Source organism: Ostrea edulis, chromosome 6, assembly GCF_947568905.1.
Source record: "Ostrea edulis chromosome 6, xbOstEdul1.1, whole genome shotgun sequence".
In the NCBI taxonomy this organism is placed as follows: domain Eukaryota; kingdom Metazoa; phylum Mollusca; class Bivalvia; order Ostreida; family Ostreidae; genus Ostrea; species Ostrea edulis.
Window position 1 is genome coordinate 32,592,947 of NC_079169.1, and position 17,499 is coordinate 32,610,445.

The following is a 17,499-nucleotide window of genomic DNA, read 5'->3' on the forward strand; positions in this document are numbered from 1 at the left end:
AGAAAAAAATGTTTCAAAGGCTCTCTTTATTTTGAATACATTTGTGACATCTCAGATTTACCTGTATAAAAAGCTAACACCACACTAGACTAAGTTACTAAAGGTTTAAGCACTGGTATTGAGTCTCATCTTATTCATTGATGAAAAGGTGAAGATAACAAACAGTGATCAATCTCATAACTCCTATAAGAAATACAAAATAAAAGAGTTGGGCAAACACGGACCCCAGGATAGACCAGAGGTGGAATCAGGTGCCTAGGAGGAGTACGTATCCCCTGGCGACCGGTCACACCCGTCGTGAGCCCTACATCTTGATCAGACAAACGGAGTCATCGGTAGTCAGAATCAGTGTGCCAAGAACGGCATAACAATCGGCATGAAACACTTCAGACAACAATTGACCCAATGATATTTTGTATTGGCAAAGTAGATAGTTATAACGACCAAAGATAAGGTGAATAAAAAAGTGTGCAGCAACATTCTCTCTCCATTGAAAAGCTATAACGTTGGGTTTTTTTCAATAAGGATATGTTTCCCTTCAATCGTCCCCTATGGACATCCGTAATCTGCACAATTTTCTATTTTAAAAATGGGTTCGGTATTTAAAGTTTTTTCCCTCAAAATGGAAAAATCCAACGCTATTTTCCATTGTGAATAAAGCAGAATATCGGACTATGAGAAAGTACCGTTAAATTCTTGGTTTGTTTTTTTCATATTGTATTACAAATGTCACATTGGTTGCATTCATGTCCTGTGCATTCATGTCCTGTGGACATGTTTCTCACAATAAAAAACTTGGATTTTATTACATTGTGAAGAAATTAAACACCTTAGACAAGATCGTTTGAGTTATGAATCGAATGGATTTCAGAGTTCCACAAATGGAGAGGCAGATTAAATCAGTTTCACGAAAATCTGAAGATTTTGGGGAATAAACTGTTGAATTTGTGTCCAAAAAATGGACGAGTTTGATTAGAAATTCCGCGATATGTCCACTGAGCTTAGCTGCAGAACTGTAGCTCTCTGAAAAAATATTTTGATATAACAGAGAGCTACAGAGCCACCCCTTATAAAAACCTTCGATTTACGGCGCACAAAAAGCTGCGCACGGTTGAGGCCTTATATCGTTGTATTCTTGAGTTACTGTCTCATAAATTTAATATCAAAAAATTCTTAACATATTTTCCTACTATACATGTGTCTAAACATACCTTCAAATATCCATTAAAGCCCCATACGACCCGAAAACTAATAGCTTCAAATGATTTCGTTTGTTGACGTAGCCATGTTAGGTAGCCGGTCAATTAGAATCCTGGTTAATTTCCATACTTGCACAATAACGTCTAGATGTGAACTAATATCCCCACAAATAATTTAGCTAAATATTCTAAATAATATATCATCCCAGTGCCTTTAAATAATATTTATTCAAATTGCTAAACTCACGGCAATGCGGCTTTCATTAGTTTGGTCCGGTCTCCATCCCTGCCACACGAGTGTTAAGGACTTTAGTAGCATTTTCATGAATCAAGAGCTTATTTTACCTTTAGAAAAACTTTATTTTTTTAATTTCTATAAATTATTCGTATTGATAATAAATGAAGAGCGAATACATGACATATAACGAATTTTATGAATATATACCAACAACAACAGGGTACGAACTGACCCGGCTACCTAACATGGCTACGTCAACAAACGAAATCATTTGAAGCTGGGAGTTTTCAGGTCGTGTGGGGCTTTAATGAATATTTGAAGGTATGTTTAGACACAAGTATAGTAGGAAAATATGTTAAGAATTTTTTGATATTAAATTTATGAGACAGTAACTCAAGAATACAACGATATAAGGCCTCAACCGTGCGCAGCTTTTTGTGCGCCGTAAATCGAAGGTTTTTATAAGGGGTGGCTCTGTAGCTCTCTGTTATGTCAAAATATTTTTTCAGAGAGCTACAGTTCTGCAGCTACACTGAGCTATGACATTGTAGCCAGGAACAACAACGTGCAGTAGATTCTGTACGTGAAGGTTTCAGTAAACGGATTGACGAAAACAATCAGACTTATGCCTTGAAGGATACTTGTTTTGGATTTAAGGATGATTGCAACACCATGCAAAGACATTTGATATGAATGAAAAGTGGAGGATATGTGCAGCAATATTTTGGAATTGAAAACTATCAAATTTACTTTATTCAGTCAAACAATACTTTTTTAGTCGAAAGCAAAGTGAAATAAATTTAAAACCCCTGCTGAACTCGAACCCGCGACCAACAGTTCAGCAGTCGATGTGCTAACATACTGATGCTTGAAATGAATAGAAAAATATTGCTGATATATATATTTTCATCCATGTTTTCAAAGGATCTCATCTATTACGAACTGGAAATAGAAAAGCATATAGAATTCGGGAATGTACACAGGTTTGGGCATTTTAATCGAGGAAAGATCGCCTCATAGTTGATATGATAGGTGTTAAACGAAGTATTTATATAAGCTCAAAGGATAGCCTTTCGGTGTACACGAGCAATTTTCTTGGAAGATGCACGCAGTTCTAAACAAGGTACAATACCAAATGAAGTGCCTGGATCTGCGTCACGTAAAGAAATTGATGGATAAACAAGTGCAAGTAAGCCTACAAATGGGTTTGGACATTTTAATCGAGGAAAGATCGCCTCATAGTTGCTCGGGTCCTCTACCATCTAGAGATATGACGGGTGTTAAAGGAAGTGTTTATATAAGCTCAAAGGATAGCCTTTCGGTGTGCACGAGCAATTTCCTTGGAAGATGCACCCTGTTCCAAACAAGGTACAATACAAAATGAAGTGCCTGGATCCGCGCCACGTGAAGAAATTGGTTGATAAACAAGTGCAAGTAAGCCTACGAATGGTGTTCATTGGGGTAGAACATGCGACGAAGCGATATAATCTATTCTTAAAATCAGTTTAAACAATTCATCATCTGACGGCCATCATTTGCAAAGTACGTTTGAATGTGTTACACTACATCGTCTAGGGGAATTTAAAAATTCCATACATAACAGAACTGGTTGTTTTGAAGCAAATATGTCTGTAGGAGAAACGTTTTCAGCTTCTTCGACATTTTTGAAGATATGCTTGGTGCTAGCTCCATTGCAGACTTTATTGTACATCATCGGGTTCTCCACTACCGGCTGGGTGACAAAAAAGGCATCAGTTAATTTTGACAATAACAATATAGGGATTAACTTCGGCATTTCGTTGGCGACAATACAGGAAGGCTTGTGGAAAGTCTGCATTGCAGATTCGTGTGCAGAAATCTCATGGGAGCAAGTTTCCGGTAAGAATATGGTTTCGTTTCGTTCATTTAAGGTACCCTGTAAAACTGTGGTAGAAATAGTATATGCATCAGAGCTTCCGAGGACTGCATCAATATACATGTACCAGTCGAGCTTTTTTGTTCTTAAATATTTGTCTGTCATGTTGGAGGTTTCGATTATCGCTTTTATGATGCATTTTTGTACCACTAATTCTCTAGAACAAGCTATTCATTTCATGTTTCTATGTTTAGACTTAATTCGTACATTATCACCTCCCTTTGTCATCATCCCATTCTTCTTCGAGATTCCGGACGGGGTCTCCGACTCTCCGTTCATATTCGTGTTTTTTCCATGCGAGCTCATTACTTTTGTAGGAATTTTAAATTTTCATAAACAACATCTGTGACCAAGCCGTCTCGATTTAGATAGATGTAGTGCAACAGCGGAATACATGGGATAACATCTGATGAATGGGCTAGTTTAAACGATAACTTATTCAGAAATAAGTGATTTTTCAATTTTACAAACTATGCATCTGGAATCTATTTGTAAAAAGGGTTTTTTTTAAGGTTAGAAATTCTCCGGGTTAGAGAGGGAATATGTGTTTGAGATTTTGTAAGAAACCTAGTTTGCTTCCGCGCCCTAACTGTATTCATTCTGTTATTAAGAAAATCTGCGAGCTACCTGTATTTAGGTTCTATTCAGAAAATCCGTTTGCTGCTGCGCCCTATCCGTACGTGTATTATTTATTGATTAATCATTATTATTGATCAAATGTTTTTACACAGAAACGATTTTGTTTTCAGCGAAAATAATTTATTGGCTTCACTAACAGTACTAAGGTGGTAGTCAAGGTCACGCAGTATTGCCTCGGAGTTCTGTGTAAAACAAAATTTCCCGTATAGATAATATGAGGTTTGTTTTATTTTAAGTGTGTTGAATCTTGCTCTTCACAACTTGAACTCCAGTGGGCTTTTTTGTGTAAATTCATAAAAAGGATCTCTCTCTCTCTCTCTCTCTCAGGAAATAAAATATAGGGGGTAATTATTATACCCCCCGCAACAAGTTGGGGGGGGGGGGTGTCCGTCTGTAGACGCAATAGTTTCCGGGCTCCAAAGCATTATCCTTTCCACCTACCGTCACCATATCATATATATGGACTACCCATGGGATGAAGATGTTCCCTATCGATTTTGGGGTCCAAAGGTCAAGCGCACTGGACATTGAAGTAGCAATATGGTTTCCGGGCTCTAAAGCGTTATCCTTTCCACCTACAGTCACCATATCATACATATGGACTACCCATGGGATGAAGATGTTCCCTATCGATTTGGGGGTCAAAAGGTCAAAGGTCACGCGCACTGGACATCGAAGTAGCAATATGGTTCGGTTTGTCATGCCATTTCTTTTTTACACTCAGAAAAGAGGTAGTTTATACCTTATATTACCAACACCCTTTGGAAGATTGGGGTAAGCGGGGGGGGGGGGGTATTCTTAGTGAGCATTGCTCACAGTACCTCTTGTTTTTAAAGTTTAGAGATGAATAATTTGACGCTAAAACTCTAAATACTTTTCTCTCAAAGCAACTGTGTGTGTGGAGGGGGTCGATATGGTGACGATATATAATGTCATAGTTACCCTGTAAACCATTATTGATATGTTCAAGAAACGTTGCCACTAACACAAATTACAACATACATAAAATAGAAGAAATCTACGGAACATTTATCACATAGATAAGGACATCATCTCTGGTGGTGAATGATAATTTTCTCATTACAATATTGTTAAATCTTCAAAAAATCCTTTTTATCAATCATACCTTTGTATTTGGGAGAGGGCCTACATAGGCTCTGCCTGATAGCCCAATCCTGTTGAGTTTCTCAATAAAATATGTTTAAATTACAGCAGATCAGATTAAATGTTTTTCCAGGAAGCAAAAATTCAGGGAAGATAAAAATTGGAAATCAATGCAGATATCATTCTCAGGAAATGACGTGTATGAGTCATTTGGATTCATTTTTAAAATTCTTTAAAAAAAACCATTGAACAAAATTACCTATATTATCCCTGTTACACTGGTTATTTCACAGATGAAGTTAACCATACCTTGTAAAATATAACTGATGTCTCGACGCGTGGATGTGTTTTCTATGATATCGTATATTATGTGTATGTATTCACGATGTAGTCAAATGTTCAAGAAACTTATAAAACTGCACGTGCTACATGTATGAACAAAATATTAATTATATAATTTCCATCAAATGAGTATTTTATTTTTATGTCGAAAAACGAAACCGGAAGTTTTTGGCTTATATCCTTTACATAGATCAGATTTAATTAGTAAAACTTAAAATAAAATTTACTATTGGAAATGATTTCCGATTTCAATATAAAATTGTTTGTGAACGCGTTAGGAGGATTAAAACATGATTTGTGAAACACACCAGGTCAAAAAGCCACAACTTGTATAAAACAAAATACAGTAGTGGTAATCCAGGCAAGACTGATAGAAACGATGAATGATTTGAATTGTCTCCCTTTCATCGAGGACGCTACATTTCAGATGTTAGTGCTTTAGGATTTCAGCAATTGCAAAATGTCTGGACAGCATTGCTCCTCATTTTCAGAAGAAATTAGATGATTCTAAAATTTTATACAGTATATTATTGTCCATAAAGATGGTCTACTTAAATCTACACTGCATGGGGCATTAGTAGTTTTACTTTTTGATGGACACAGAAAACCTTATGTACATCGATATCAGTTTCCTATTCTACTTTAAAACAGTCATATATTTTTTCAATATTTCACACAAATCAGTTAAAATATTGCATGTTGTTCACCAAGCATTTTTACCATGTGCTTACATTGCCACGTGATGCAGAAAATTTCTAAAGTCCAGCGAAGCTTGCGTAACGCGCCCTCTGGTGAGAAGATGGTGAATAATTTAAAAGTATCGGCAAAGTAGTAGTGCTGTTATCATGTAATGAAGTATACAGATATTGAGGTGAGAATATTAAAAACCTTTACCAAACTTACAGTAGGTGTGGCACGCTAAAGAACCTTCACTGCTCAATGGCCGTAAGCGCCAAGCATAGGCCTAAATTTGAAGCCCTTCACCGGTCTTGGTGACGTCTCCATATGAGTGAAAAATTCTCGAGTGAGACGTTAAGCAAGATACAATAAATCAATCAATTGCTCTAATCTCACTTTCATATTCTTTATACGATTTTTTAAAAGAATGGTCACAGTATAAAGAAAGACACCTCCCTCGGTCTATTGCAGGTTGCACCACTCTATTAGTTTTGTATGTGCTTTCCTTACTCACCGCTCACCTAACCTTCCTCCTTTAAAGTAAACCTCTCAGAAGTTTTACTTTTACATCATGTAGTACTGTTCTTAATGAGCATTTTCATAGCAAAAATATACTGCAAGCAAGGCACGAGACTTGGTTTACATTGAAGTCGAACACATGCTAAATCAGCTGGTCAAAAGCCAATCACCCACATCTACAACAAAAATTCAACAACAACAAATATTATAATTTAAATCCTTCCTTGATATTTTTACTTAGGGGCAAGATCAAACAATCGATGTCGGATAAAAATCTACATTCAAATAGTTAGGGGGAGGGGGATAAAATCTCCCGTAAGTTTCTGTCATCCGACATCGATTACAGTTTAGTGGAAAAAGAAAAACGACGAGCGACTGCTAAAAACCACATAATATTACATGTTAATGAACATTTAATAGTTTTAATGTACATTTTCATTTGTGAAAAAAAAAAACAGTAGAAAAAGTATGCAGAGTGTTATTTATAATCGTATGTTTTTACTTGTTAATCGATTAGGTTCAACATTCATCATATTTAGTTTTAAAGTGGTGAAAACTATGTAAAAGTTTTTTGTAAGACATTGAACTTTTGATCTCGCCTCTTACAAAGTATCAAACAATTACACCTCACAAAAATTTTGAGAGCCTACCTCTTGAGAAAAGTCCAATAATGCAAGGAGAGTTCCAGACATTAGTTTCTTTCGGTCATGATCCAGATAAATGGTGATGCAGCCTATGGGGATTTTCTCTTCTTCATGAATTGAGTATAGTTTGTGAAATACATTCCTAGGAGCATGTAGTAAGGAAATTAAAGAATACATAAAATAACCTTTTGAAAATATTAATTCCAGTGAGCTCAAAATACAGACGCTATTAATCTAAGTCTTGCGAAATTTCAACTTCATTAATGTTAAAATACACGCGTACCTTTATTCTCATCTTACTAGGATGGAATGGTCTTTGTAAATATACTACTCAAAATTTGATAAGGATCATAGATATTTTTCTGTTTAAAAAATTAATAACTGCATAACTGGCAATATTGTGTCCAAGTGAAATCAAAAACGTCTTCAACAAACTTGCACGTGCATTTCATGCCATGGGAAATGTGTTTCTCATCACAGTTTATGCTTTTGCTACCATTGCACGATTTTCACTCTGATTCTTTCTAAAATTTCAAACTCACTTGAGTGTTTACACTACGTTTATCAACACAATGCCCCCTCAACGTGTAAGGCGTCGCCTGACGACAGAACAACTGGGCAGATGTATTGGAATGCTTGACGCTGGCTATTCACAACATGACGTTGCAAATGCACTAAACGTCAGCCAGAGCGTTGTAAACAGGGCCTGGAACCGACAGCAAACTTTTGGTACAGCAGCACACCGACATGGGGGTGGTCGTCAGAGGTCGACAACCCAACGCCAAGACCATTTTGTGTCTCTTCAGGCACGACGCCATCCCTTCTGGACAGCAACCAGCCTATGTAACGACCTCCTGAACGCCTAGGGGGTGAATGTATCCACTCAGACGATACGGAATCGGCTTCACAATGCAGGTCTCAACTCGAGAAGGGCGTGTGTTCGAGTCCCTCTGACTGTTCGACACCGGCGGGAGCGATTGGACTGGGCTGAAGATCATGTCACTTGGACACAGAACGATTGGGTTCAAGTTCTGTTCACCGATGAGTCCAGGTATTGTTTGGACTTTACAGACAGGAGTCCCCGAGTGTGGCGACGACAACGTGAACGTTTCCATGATGCCAACATCAGTGAACATGACCGTTATGGTGGTGGTTCCATCATGGTCTGGGGTGGAATCAGCAGGGATGGAAGAACAGATCTTCATGTCCTGGAGAGAGGAACAATGACGGGGGTGCGGTACCGGGATGAGATCCTCGATGTTTACGTCAGACCCTACGCTGGTGTTGTTGGCCCTGAGTTCATCCTAATGGATGATAACGACCGTCCTCATCGCGCCAGGGTGGTGGAGCAGTACCTTCAGCAGGAGACAATTGTTCGTATGGACTGGCCAGCGCGCTCGCCGGACTTGAACCCGATTCAGCATGTATGGAACATGCTGCAGGTTGCCCTTTCACGCCGTAGAGCACAACCCACAACTTTGACAGAGCTCGGAAACGCCCTCGTGGAAGAGTGGAACAACCTTCCCATTGGAAACATTCGGGTGCTTATTGACAGCATGGCTCTACGTTGTCAAGCCGTCATTGATGCAAGGGGAGCCCATACCCGGTATTGACACTTCATCGACTAAGTGTAATGATGGACTATCCCCCAAAACTGTGTAATTCTTTCTCTGGTTTGCTGTTAACCTTTTGTAATGAAATGCCTTTTGGTGTTGTTATCAGATTCCAAGCCTTCCGTATTGATGCAAGGTGAAGATAACGAACAGTGATCAATCTCATAACTCCTAAGCAATACAAAATAGATAGTTGGGCAAACACGGACCCCTGGACACACCAGAGATGGGATCAGGTGCCTAGGAGGAGTAAGCATCCCCTGTTGACCGGTCACACCCGCCGTGAGCCCCATATCCTGATCAGGTAAACGGAGTTATCCGCAGTCAAAATCAGTGTGCCAAGAACGGCTTAACAATCGGTATGAAACACGTCAGACAGCATTTGACCCAATGCGAGGTTGTATTGACGAACTAGATCGTTATAACGACCATAGAATTTGCGAAATGCTGACTTCAATCGAGACTGTTGAAATCCCTGTACCATCAACTTGTTTGTCAGTAGCTTACCTCGATTTAAAAACTGACTATACCCAGAACAAGCTCTTGCATATCGAATCATTTGAGATATATAAACACCATATGCAGGTGATAATGGAATATTGCTACATAAATGTGGGAAGTTGACGATGGAGAAGCTGAAAGTTCATACCGTTCATGAATTTTCATCCATAACCTGAGTAAACACGTTTCTGAGTCAAATTTATGTCTTTTGTTATGTTAGTGGTAAATTACACACATAGAATCTAGTGACCCTTATCAAATTTTGAGTAGTATATGTTGTGATGCGTATGAACATGTATGCTGTGATACGTATGAACATTTTATGATACGTATGAACATGTATGCTGTGATGCGTATGAACATGTATGTTGTGTTGCGTATGAACATGTATGTTGTGATGCGTATGAACATGTATGTTGTTGTAACGGCACTCTATTGCCGTTAATCTAGTATGAGTTCGAAAAGAACTTCTTTGCTTAACTAACGTATAATTTTCCTCAATCACTGATTGGATATATATTTATTTATTTGAATGTCCCTACCTTGGGTTGAAATCAAGAAGTAAATCAATAATAAATGGAAGACTTGAAGAAAGTAAATAGTATGTTTTCTTAACTAAATAGACTAGTACCAGGAACAGGTCGGCTCTATTCGGGCCACTATCCCCAGCACTAGCTATTTTCCCTGACTTACTGTCAGTGCTATGGTCGGTCACAATGGACAACCACTCCAGAAAACAATAAGGCGAGTAAACAACCAAAACAGCTTCAGCTCTATTCGGGCCACTGAATTGATTGTCTCTTACCTTTCCTTATTCTAAAACCTTTATTTAGCCTTACTTCTTTAAGCTCCCCCTCTCTCCGATCAGCTTGGAAGAAATGATACAGAATCACAGCACCCCGGGTTTATATACACACAGGCTGTTCTAATTATAAGGGGTGTCAGGTCATTCCATGTTATCATGACAAATGTAGTCATTAAAACGTTTGATTGACTAGAACAAAAACACTACATTGTGATGCGTATGAACATGTATGTTGTGATGCGTATGAACATGTATGCTGTGATGCGTATGAACATGTATGTTGTGATGCGTATGAACATGTATGTTGTAATGCGTATGAACATGTAAGTTGTAATGCGTATGAACATGTATGTTGTTATGCGTATGAACATGTATGCTGTGATACGTATGAACATGTAATAGATACAGCTCGTGAGTACTACTTTTATAATGATATTTTGTATGACAGGCTGGCTACACGCTACAAGGCTTTTTGCCACGATTGCTTTGATCGGGTTCATGATGTCCACTGCTGGTGTGTTCGTCTGTCTGTTTATCACAGAACTATCACAGAGGCGGATCCTACATATTTTGACGACTGTACTAGCTGCCGGGACAGGTAAGCAAGAAATAATGCATACACTTCAACCTGCCTAATCCGAATCCTGTACAAAATGTTTCACTGTATATTTCAACACTGATTTTCATTCACGGTTCTCTTTAGTTCTATTACAAGATTACATGCAATACGAACTCTAATATTTTCAAAACATGTTGGATTAAACAGGTTGCACTGTATATACGATTAAACCTAAGAAATACAACTCCATTGTATTAAACGTGTCATATAACAACTTGCATTTTTAAAATAACAAAAGGTGCTTTTAAACATCGTAACAACCAAAGTAAGCATTTTACGGAGAACACATTTTGTAAGCAGAAGAAATTTTGTTCATGATCACATAGTACATGTGACAGGTTAATTACAATAAAAATTAGGCAGTTGGAGATTTGCAGATACATATAATTATATATATGTATATACTTAATGTGTGTTATTATCTAATTTAGCACAATTATCCTTGTTTGGTTTCATGCATGCGTACCGGCAATATCCGATTATTGATTGATTGTATATTGCTTAACGTCTCGCTCGAGAATTTTTCACTCATATGGAGACGTCACCAAGACCGGTGTAGGGCTTCAAATTTAGGCCTATGCTCGGCGCTTATGGCCATTGAGCAGTGAGGGTTCTTTAGCGTGCCACACCTACTGTGACACGGGTCATCCGTTTTTAAGGTCATCTTCGAGGACCCGTGACATTCACACCTGATGCCGAGCGTTTGGCGATGGAACTGTCACTACCTGTTTTAACGACTTAGGTCTGTCGCTGCCGGGATTCGAACCCCGGCCTTCCGCATGCGGGGCGAACGCTCTAACCTCTCGGACACCGCGGCGGTCAATATCCGATTAAATACGTCGATTTTTTTTTTTATAAATACGACGATTTTTTTTTTCAAAAAGGCTATATTGCAAATATGCGAACGTATTAGTTGAACTTCACATTTGCGTTTTTGCCTTTTCGTCGTTTTGCTCCTTCGCCCTAAACTCGAATTTTTCACTCATATTGAGACGTAAGGTATGTTTGGATACAAGTATAGTGGGAATATATGTTAGGAATTTTTCGACAGCGATGCAGTAATGCAGCGATATAAGATCTCAACCATGCGTGATTTTTTTTCTGCACCATAAACTGAAGGTTTTTATAAGGGGTGGATCTATAGCTCTCTGATCCTTCCCAATTTTTGTTCCCAAAGAGCTACAGTTCTGACCATATACAAAACAAGCTCTTGGGTATTGAATCAGTTGAGAGACATAAACACCATATGCAGGTGATAATCGGATATTACTGTATATAAATATGGGAAGCTGAAGTCATTCCGTTTGTTTTAAAGTTGAGTTGTTAGTTTGCCGTTGACATCTATGTTCTATAAAATAACTGAATACGAAGCAGGTGTGAAAGACTATGGTGTCTTTTATTTCGAGTTCACTGGGATCTCAAAATTCCTATAAAGAATGCAAAATTACGAGTAGAGTATATCCAATAAGTTCTTGATATGCTTAAAAACTACAAGGAATAAAACTCACTTCACTGTAAGCGCGAATTAATTATTAGCGTGTTCGATGTAAAAGTTTAATGCATAGGCCTACCTGCAGTCGTTTTTAGCTCACCTGAGCTGAAAGCTCAAGTGAGCTTTTCTGATCACCCGTATTCCGGCGTCCGTCCGTCTGTAAACTTTTCACATTTTCAACTTCTTCTCATCAACCACTGGGCCAATTTCAACCAAAGTTGGCACAAAACATACTTAGGTAAAGGGAATTCTAAATTGTTAAAATAAAGGGCTAGGCCACCTTCCAAGGGGAGATAATCAAGAAAAGGTCAAAATAGGGTAGGGTCATTAAAAAATCTTCTTCTCAAGAACCACTGGGCCAGAAAAGATGAAATTTATAGATAAGCTTTATTAGGTAGTGCAGATTCTAAATTGTTAAAATCATGACCCCCGGTGGTCGGATGGGGCCACAATAGGGGATCAAGGTTTTACATACAAATATATAGGGAAAATCTTTAAAAATCTTCTTCTCAAGAACCACTGAGCCAGAAAAGCTGAGATTTATATGAAAGCTTCCTTATATAATGCAGATTCTAAATTGTTAAAATCATGGCCCCCGGGGGTCGGATGGGGCCACAATAGGGGATCAAAGATTTACATACAAATATATAGGGAAAATCTTTAAAAATCTTCTTCTCAAGAACCACTGAGCCAGAAAAGATGAGATTTATATGAAAGTTTCCTTATATAATGCAGATTCTAAATTGTTAAAATCATGGCCCCCGGGGGTCGGATGGGGCCACAATAGGGGATCAAAGTTTTACATACAAATATATAGGGAAAATCTTTTAAAATCTTCTTCTCAAGAAGCACTGAGCCAGAAAAGATGAGATTTATATGAAAGCTTCCTGATATAGTGCAAATTCTAATTGTTAAAATCATGCCGCCCGGGGGTCGGATGGGGCCACAATAGGGGGTCAAAGTTTTTTGTTTGGTTTTTTTTGTTTGTTTTTTTTTTCCGGTTTTTTTTGTTTGGTTTTTTTTTTTACATAGTGCAGATTCAAGTTTGTTAAAATCATGGACCCCGGGGATTGGATGGGGCCTCAAAGTTTTACATACAAATGTATAGGAAAAATCTTTTAAAATCTTCTCAAGAACCACTGAGGCAGAAAAGCTGAGGTTTATATGAAAGCTTCCTGATATAGTGCAGATTATAAATTGTTAAGATCATGGCCCCCGGGGGTCGGATGGGGCCACAATAGGGGGTCAAAGTTTTACATACAAATATATAGGAAAAATCTTCTTCCCAGAACCACTGAGCCAGAAAAGCTGAGATTTATATGAAAGCTTTCTGATATAGTGCAGATTCAGGTTTGTTAAAATCATGGCCCCCTGGGGTAGGATGGGCCCACGATAGGGGATCAAAGTTTTACATACAAATATATAGGGAAAATCTTTAAAAATCTTCTTCTCAAGAACCATTGGGCCAAAGAAGTTCACATTTACATGAAAGCTTTCTGACATAGTGTAGATTCAAGTTTGCAAAAACCATGGCCTCCAGGGGTGGGTTTGGGGCCATAATTATAGGGACTACGGTTTTACATGCAAATAGATATGGAAAATCTTCTGATATGGACCAAGGTGACTCAGGTGAACGATGTGGCCCATGGGCCTCTTGTTAGAATTGTATTCATGCAATCATTTACTCTACTTGGATAGACTAACGACCTATGAAGTAATTTATCATTTTTGTTGTTGTAATATTGTAATGATATCATCATCTACAACTTTACATTTTCAGGTGTAGCAGTTTTGGTTGCCGTATTAATATACGGTTCACATTACAACAATCCTATTCACCACCGTATTTCGTTCACAATGGATCTTGGTTGGTCTTTTGGCCTCTGTGTGGGCGCCCTGGTTCTAGATATCATAACCACCATCTTGCTCATAATCAATGTTGTTAAGAAACCCAATTTGTAGATATAGATACTCTACCATTACCATTGTAAACACTCCAATGTAATTAATGTAACCTTGACTTGGTGCCGGGATCATAAAACTATAATGCGCTCATCTTTTAATTAAATCTTCAGAATTAAAGTCCTTCATCTGGTTGGGGGACTGGCTTCGCCACTGGGAGGTCTGGGTTCGATTTCGGCACTAGTCACAATCGTGTTTTTAAGATAAGTAACATTGCTCCTACGGCTCAGAGCCCCATACATGGGTCAATTTGTGGCACTTCAACACCAAGTGATGACATATTTTTATTAGAGAAAATTTTTCGAAGTGGAATAAAAACAGTAAACAAACAAAACCTTCATACATCACAATGGCTAACTACCTTACCTCTCTACATAATGATCGACTCTTGACTATATCACAATGATCGACTCCTGATATATCACAATGATCGACAACCCAGTCCTGATAAATCACAATGATCGACTACCCAGTCCTGATATATCACAATGATTGACTACCTAGTTCTGATATCTCACAATGATTGACTACCTAGTCCTGATATATCACAATGATTGACTACCTAGTCCTGATATATCATAATGATTGACTACCTAGTTCTGATATATCACAATGATTGACTACCCAGTCCTGATATATCACAATGATTGACTACCTAGTTCTGATATATCACAATGATTGACTACCCAGTCCTGAGATATCACAATGATTGACTACCTAGTCCTGATATATCACAATGATTGACTACCCAGTCCTGAGATATCACAATGATTGACTACCTAGTCCTGATATATCACAATGATTGACTACCTAGTTCTGATATATCACAATGATTGACTAACTAGTCCTGATATATCACAATGATCGACTCTTGACTATATCACAATGATCGACTCTTGACTATATCACAATGATCGACTCTTGATATATCACAATGATCGACTCCTGATATATCACAATGATTGACTACCTAGTCCTGATATATCACAATGATTGACTATCTAGTTCTGATATATCACAATGATTGACTACCCAGTCCTGATATATCACAATGATTGACTACCTAGTCCTGATATATCACAATGATCGACTACCTAGCCCTGATATATCACAATGATTGACTACCTAGTCCTGATATATCACAATGATTGACTATCTAGTTCTGATATATCACAATGATTGACTACCCAGTCCTGATATATCACAATAATTGACTACCTAGTCCTGATATATCACAATGATTGACTACCCAGTCCTGATATATCACAATAATTGACTACCTAGTCCTGATATATCACAATGATTGACTACCTAGTCCTGATATATCACAATGATCGACTACCTAGCCCTGATATATCACAATGATTGACTACCTAGTCCTGATATATCACAATGATTGACTATCTAGTTCTGATATATCACAATGATTGACTATCTAGTCCTGATATATCACAATGATTGACTACCTAGTCCTGATATATCACAATGATTGACTATCTAGTTCTGATATATCACAATGATTGACTATCTAGTCCTGATATATCACAATGATTGACTATCTAGTTCTGATATATCACAATGATTGACTATCTAGTCCTGATATATCACAATGATTGACTACCCAGTCCTGAGATATCACAATGACTAACTGGCCTAGCCCTCGTACATCACAATGGTTGATCGACACAATACAAAATATGCTATCGAGTTAGAAACGAAGATATCGACAGCAAATGATCGTTGATATGAAGCCATAATCAAAGTCATATCTGAATGTCGTTATCGACAGCAAATGGTCGTTAGAAATTACCAGCATGGTTTGATTGACAGTTGATAGCAACACGATCCCCATACTGCATCATGTCTTGGACGTGGGGCATATCTTAAAAATGAGGTTGTCTCACTTTTATAACCCCGACCCCTGGTCCTCTGTTTTGTTTAGAAGCTCTTGTCTGCATAATATATATTGATATTGTATATTGATGGTATAGTTTATTGATATTATTGGATATTGCATATGCATATTAGTGCATATTCATATTACTGCATATTCATGTTAAGGGACTGGTTCACAATTTTTGAGAAAAATATTTTTCATTTTTGATGTTAAACATTAAAAATATAACTCATTTAGCCTTAAATCTGTGTTATGTAAACAAAGACTCGAGTCTTTTAATGTATACAAACAAAGCAGTGAAACAATAATTTTGTAATATAAAGCATCTTAATTCTGCAGAGTCACAAATTTTAACTTTTAGATTACACATTTTACCCAAAGAATGGTTGAAATGTGAAAGATATGATAAACTTTGATCAATATCCATTTCTTTTGAAAATTTCGTACACAATAACACCACAATCTTTGTTTACAAAACAAATAATAAACTCCCTAAAATGAGCTTCTGTGATAACGTATAACCTTATTTTTTATGTGAAATCTTTTAAACATATTAGACAGTAGATTTTGATCATTAAAAGTGAAAAGGAAAATGTTGGGGGAAATTGTGAATCAGTCCCTTTATTGCCTGTTCATATTGTTGCCTATTCATATTATTGGTTATTCATATTCACAATTTTGTAAATTGAAATTTGTATATTGGTATCATTGTATATTGATATTATTGTATGAGTCTCCTTAATATCGTCATTGGACTTATGTGGATACTTTGCTATATATATGCAATGCATCTCAATAAAGTTTTGATACACCTTAATCCATTAACAAAAGAATTCTCTTCCGGTAGACAATGCTGTTGATCAAAATTGTATCATCAAAACAGTAAAAAAAAAAAAAGGGGGGGGGGTCGGAGTACTACATACACGACACATATTGCAATTTTTCAACTATACGAGAAAAAGACGTCGGGCGTGAATTCCTAAATTTTCTTCATGAGCTAAGAGCAATCTCTGTCCAGAGTTGTCGTTCCTTGCTCTCACTTACACCTCTGTCAACGTCTCAAGGGTTTTACAAGATTATTGTAAAATGGCATGTATACTCAAATAAAGTATGGTTTTGACTTCAGTTACAAAAATATACGTAAATAAATAAATAATGAGCAGATGTCAAGTCTTTTTGTGACACAAGAAGCATTGAGTTGGGTTGAAACGTGGATATTGGGTTGTTCTATTGCATCTGGCCTATACATAGGTACATGAAGAATATATTGTAATGGGGAAAAATCTACAAATAGTTGCTTGTTCTACATTTTCCCGATATTTTATAAAGTAT

At 37.4% G+C, this 17,499-nt stretch overlaps 1 protein-coding gene across 1 annotated transcript; it reads left to right on the forward strand.

The window, feature by feature from the left end:
* Positions 1-1,492: 1,492 nt before the first annotated feature.
* LOC125647613 (uncharacterized) lies at positions 1,493-16,997 on the forward strand. Its single transcript, XM_048874361.2, has 3 exons — positions 1,493-3,315; positions 10,646-10,795; positions 14,089-16,997. Exons 1-3 carry the CDS (start codon positions 3,063-3,065, stop codon positions 14,268-14,270), a joined length of 585 nt encoding a protein of 194 aa, XP_048730318.2. The 5' UTR covers positions 1,493-3,062; the 3' UTR covers positions 14,271-16,997.
* The last annotated feature ends 502 nt before the right edge of the window (positions 16,998-17,499 follow it).

Bases quoted from the DNA above. Each gene is read 5' to 3' on its own strand.
- LOC125647613 (XM_048874361.2), top strand. From the start codon at position 3,063: ATGTCTGTAGGAGAAACGTTTTCAGCTTCTTCGACATTTTTGAAGATA. The intron at 3,316-10,645 runs GTAAGAATATGG...TTTGTATGACAG, and splicing joins CTCATGGGAGCAAGTTTCCG to GCTGGCTACACGCTACAAGG. The intron at 10,796-14,088 runs GTAAGCAAGAAA...TTACATTTTCAG, and splicing joins TGTACTAGCTGCCGGGACAG to GTGTAGCAGTTTTGGTTGCC.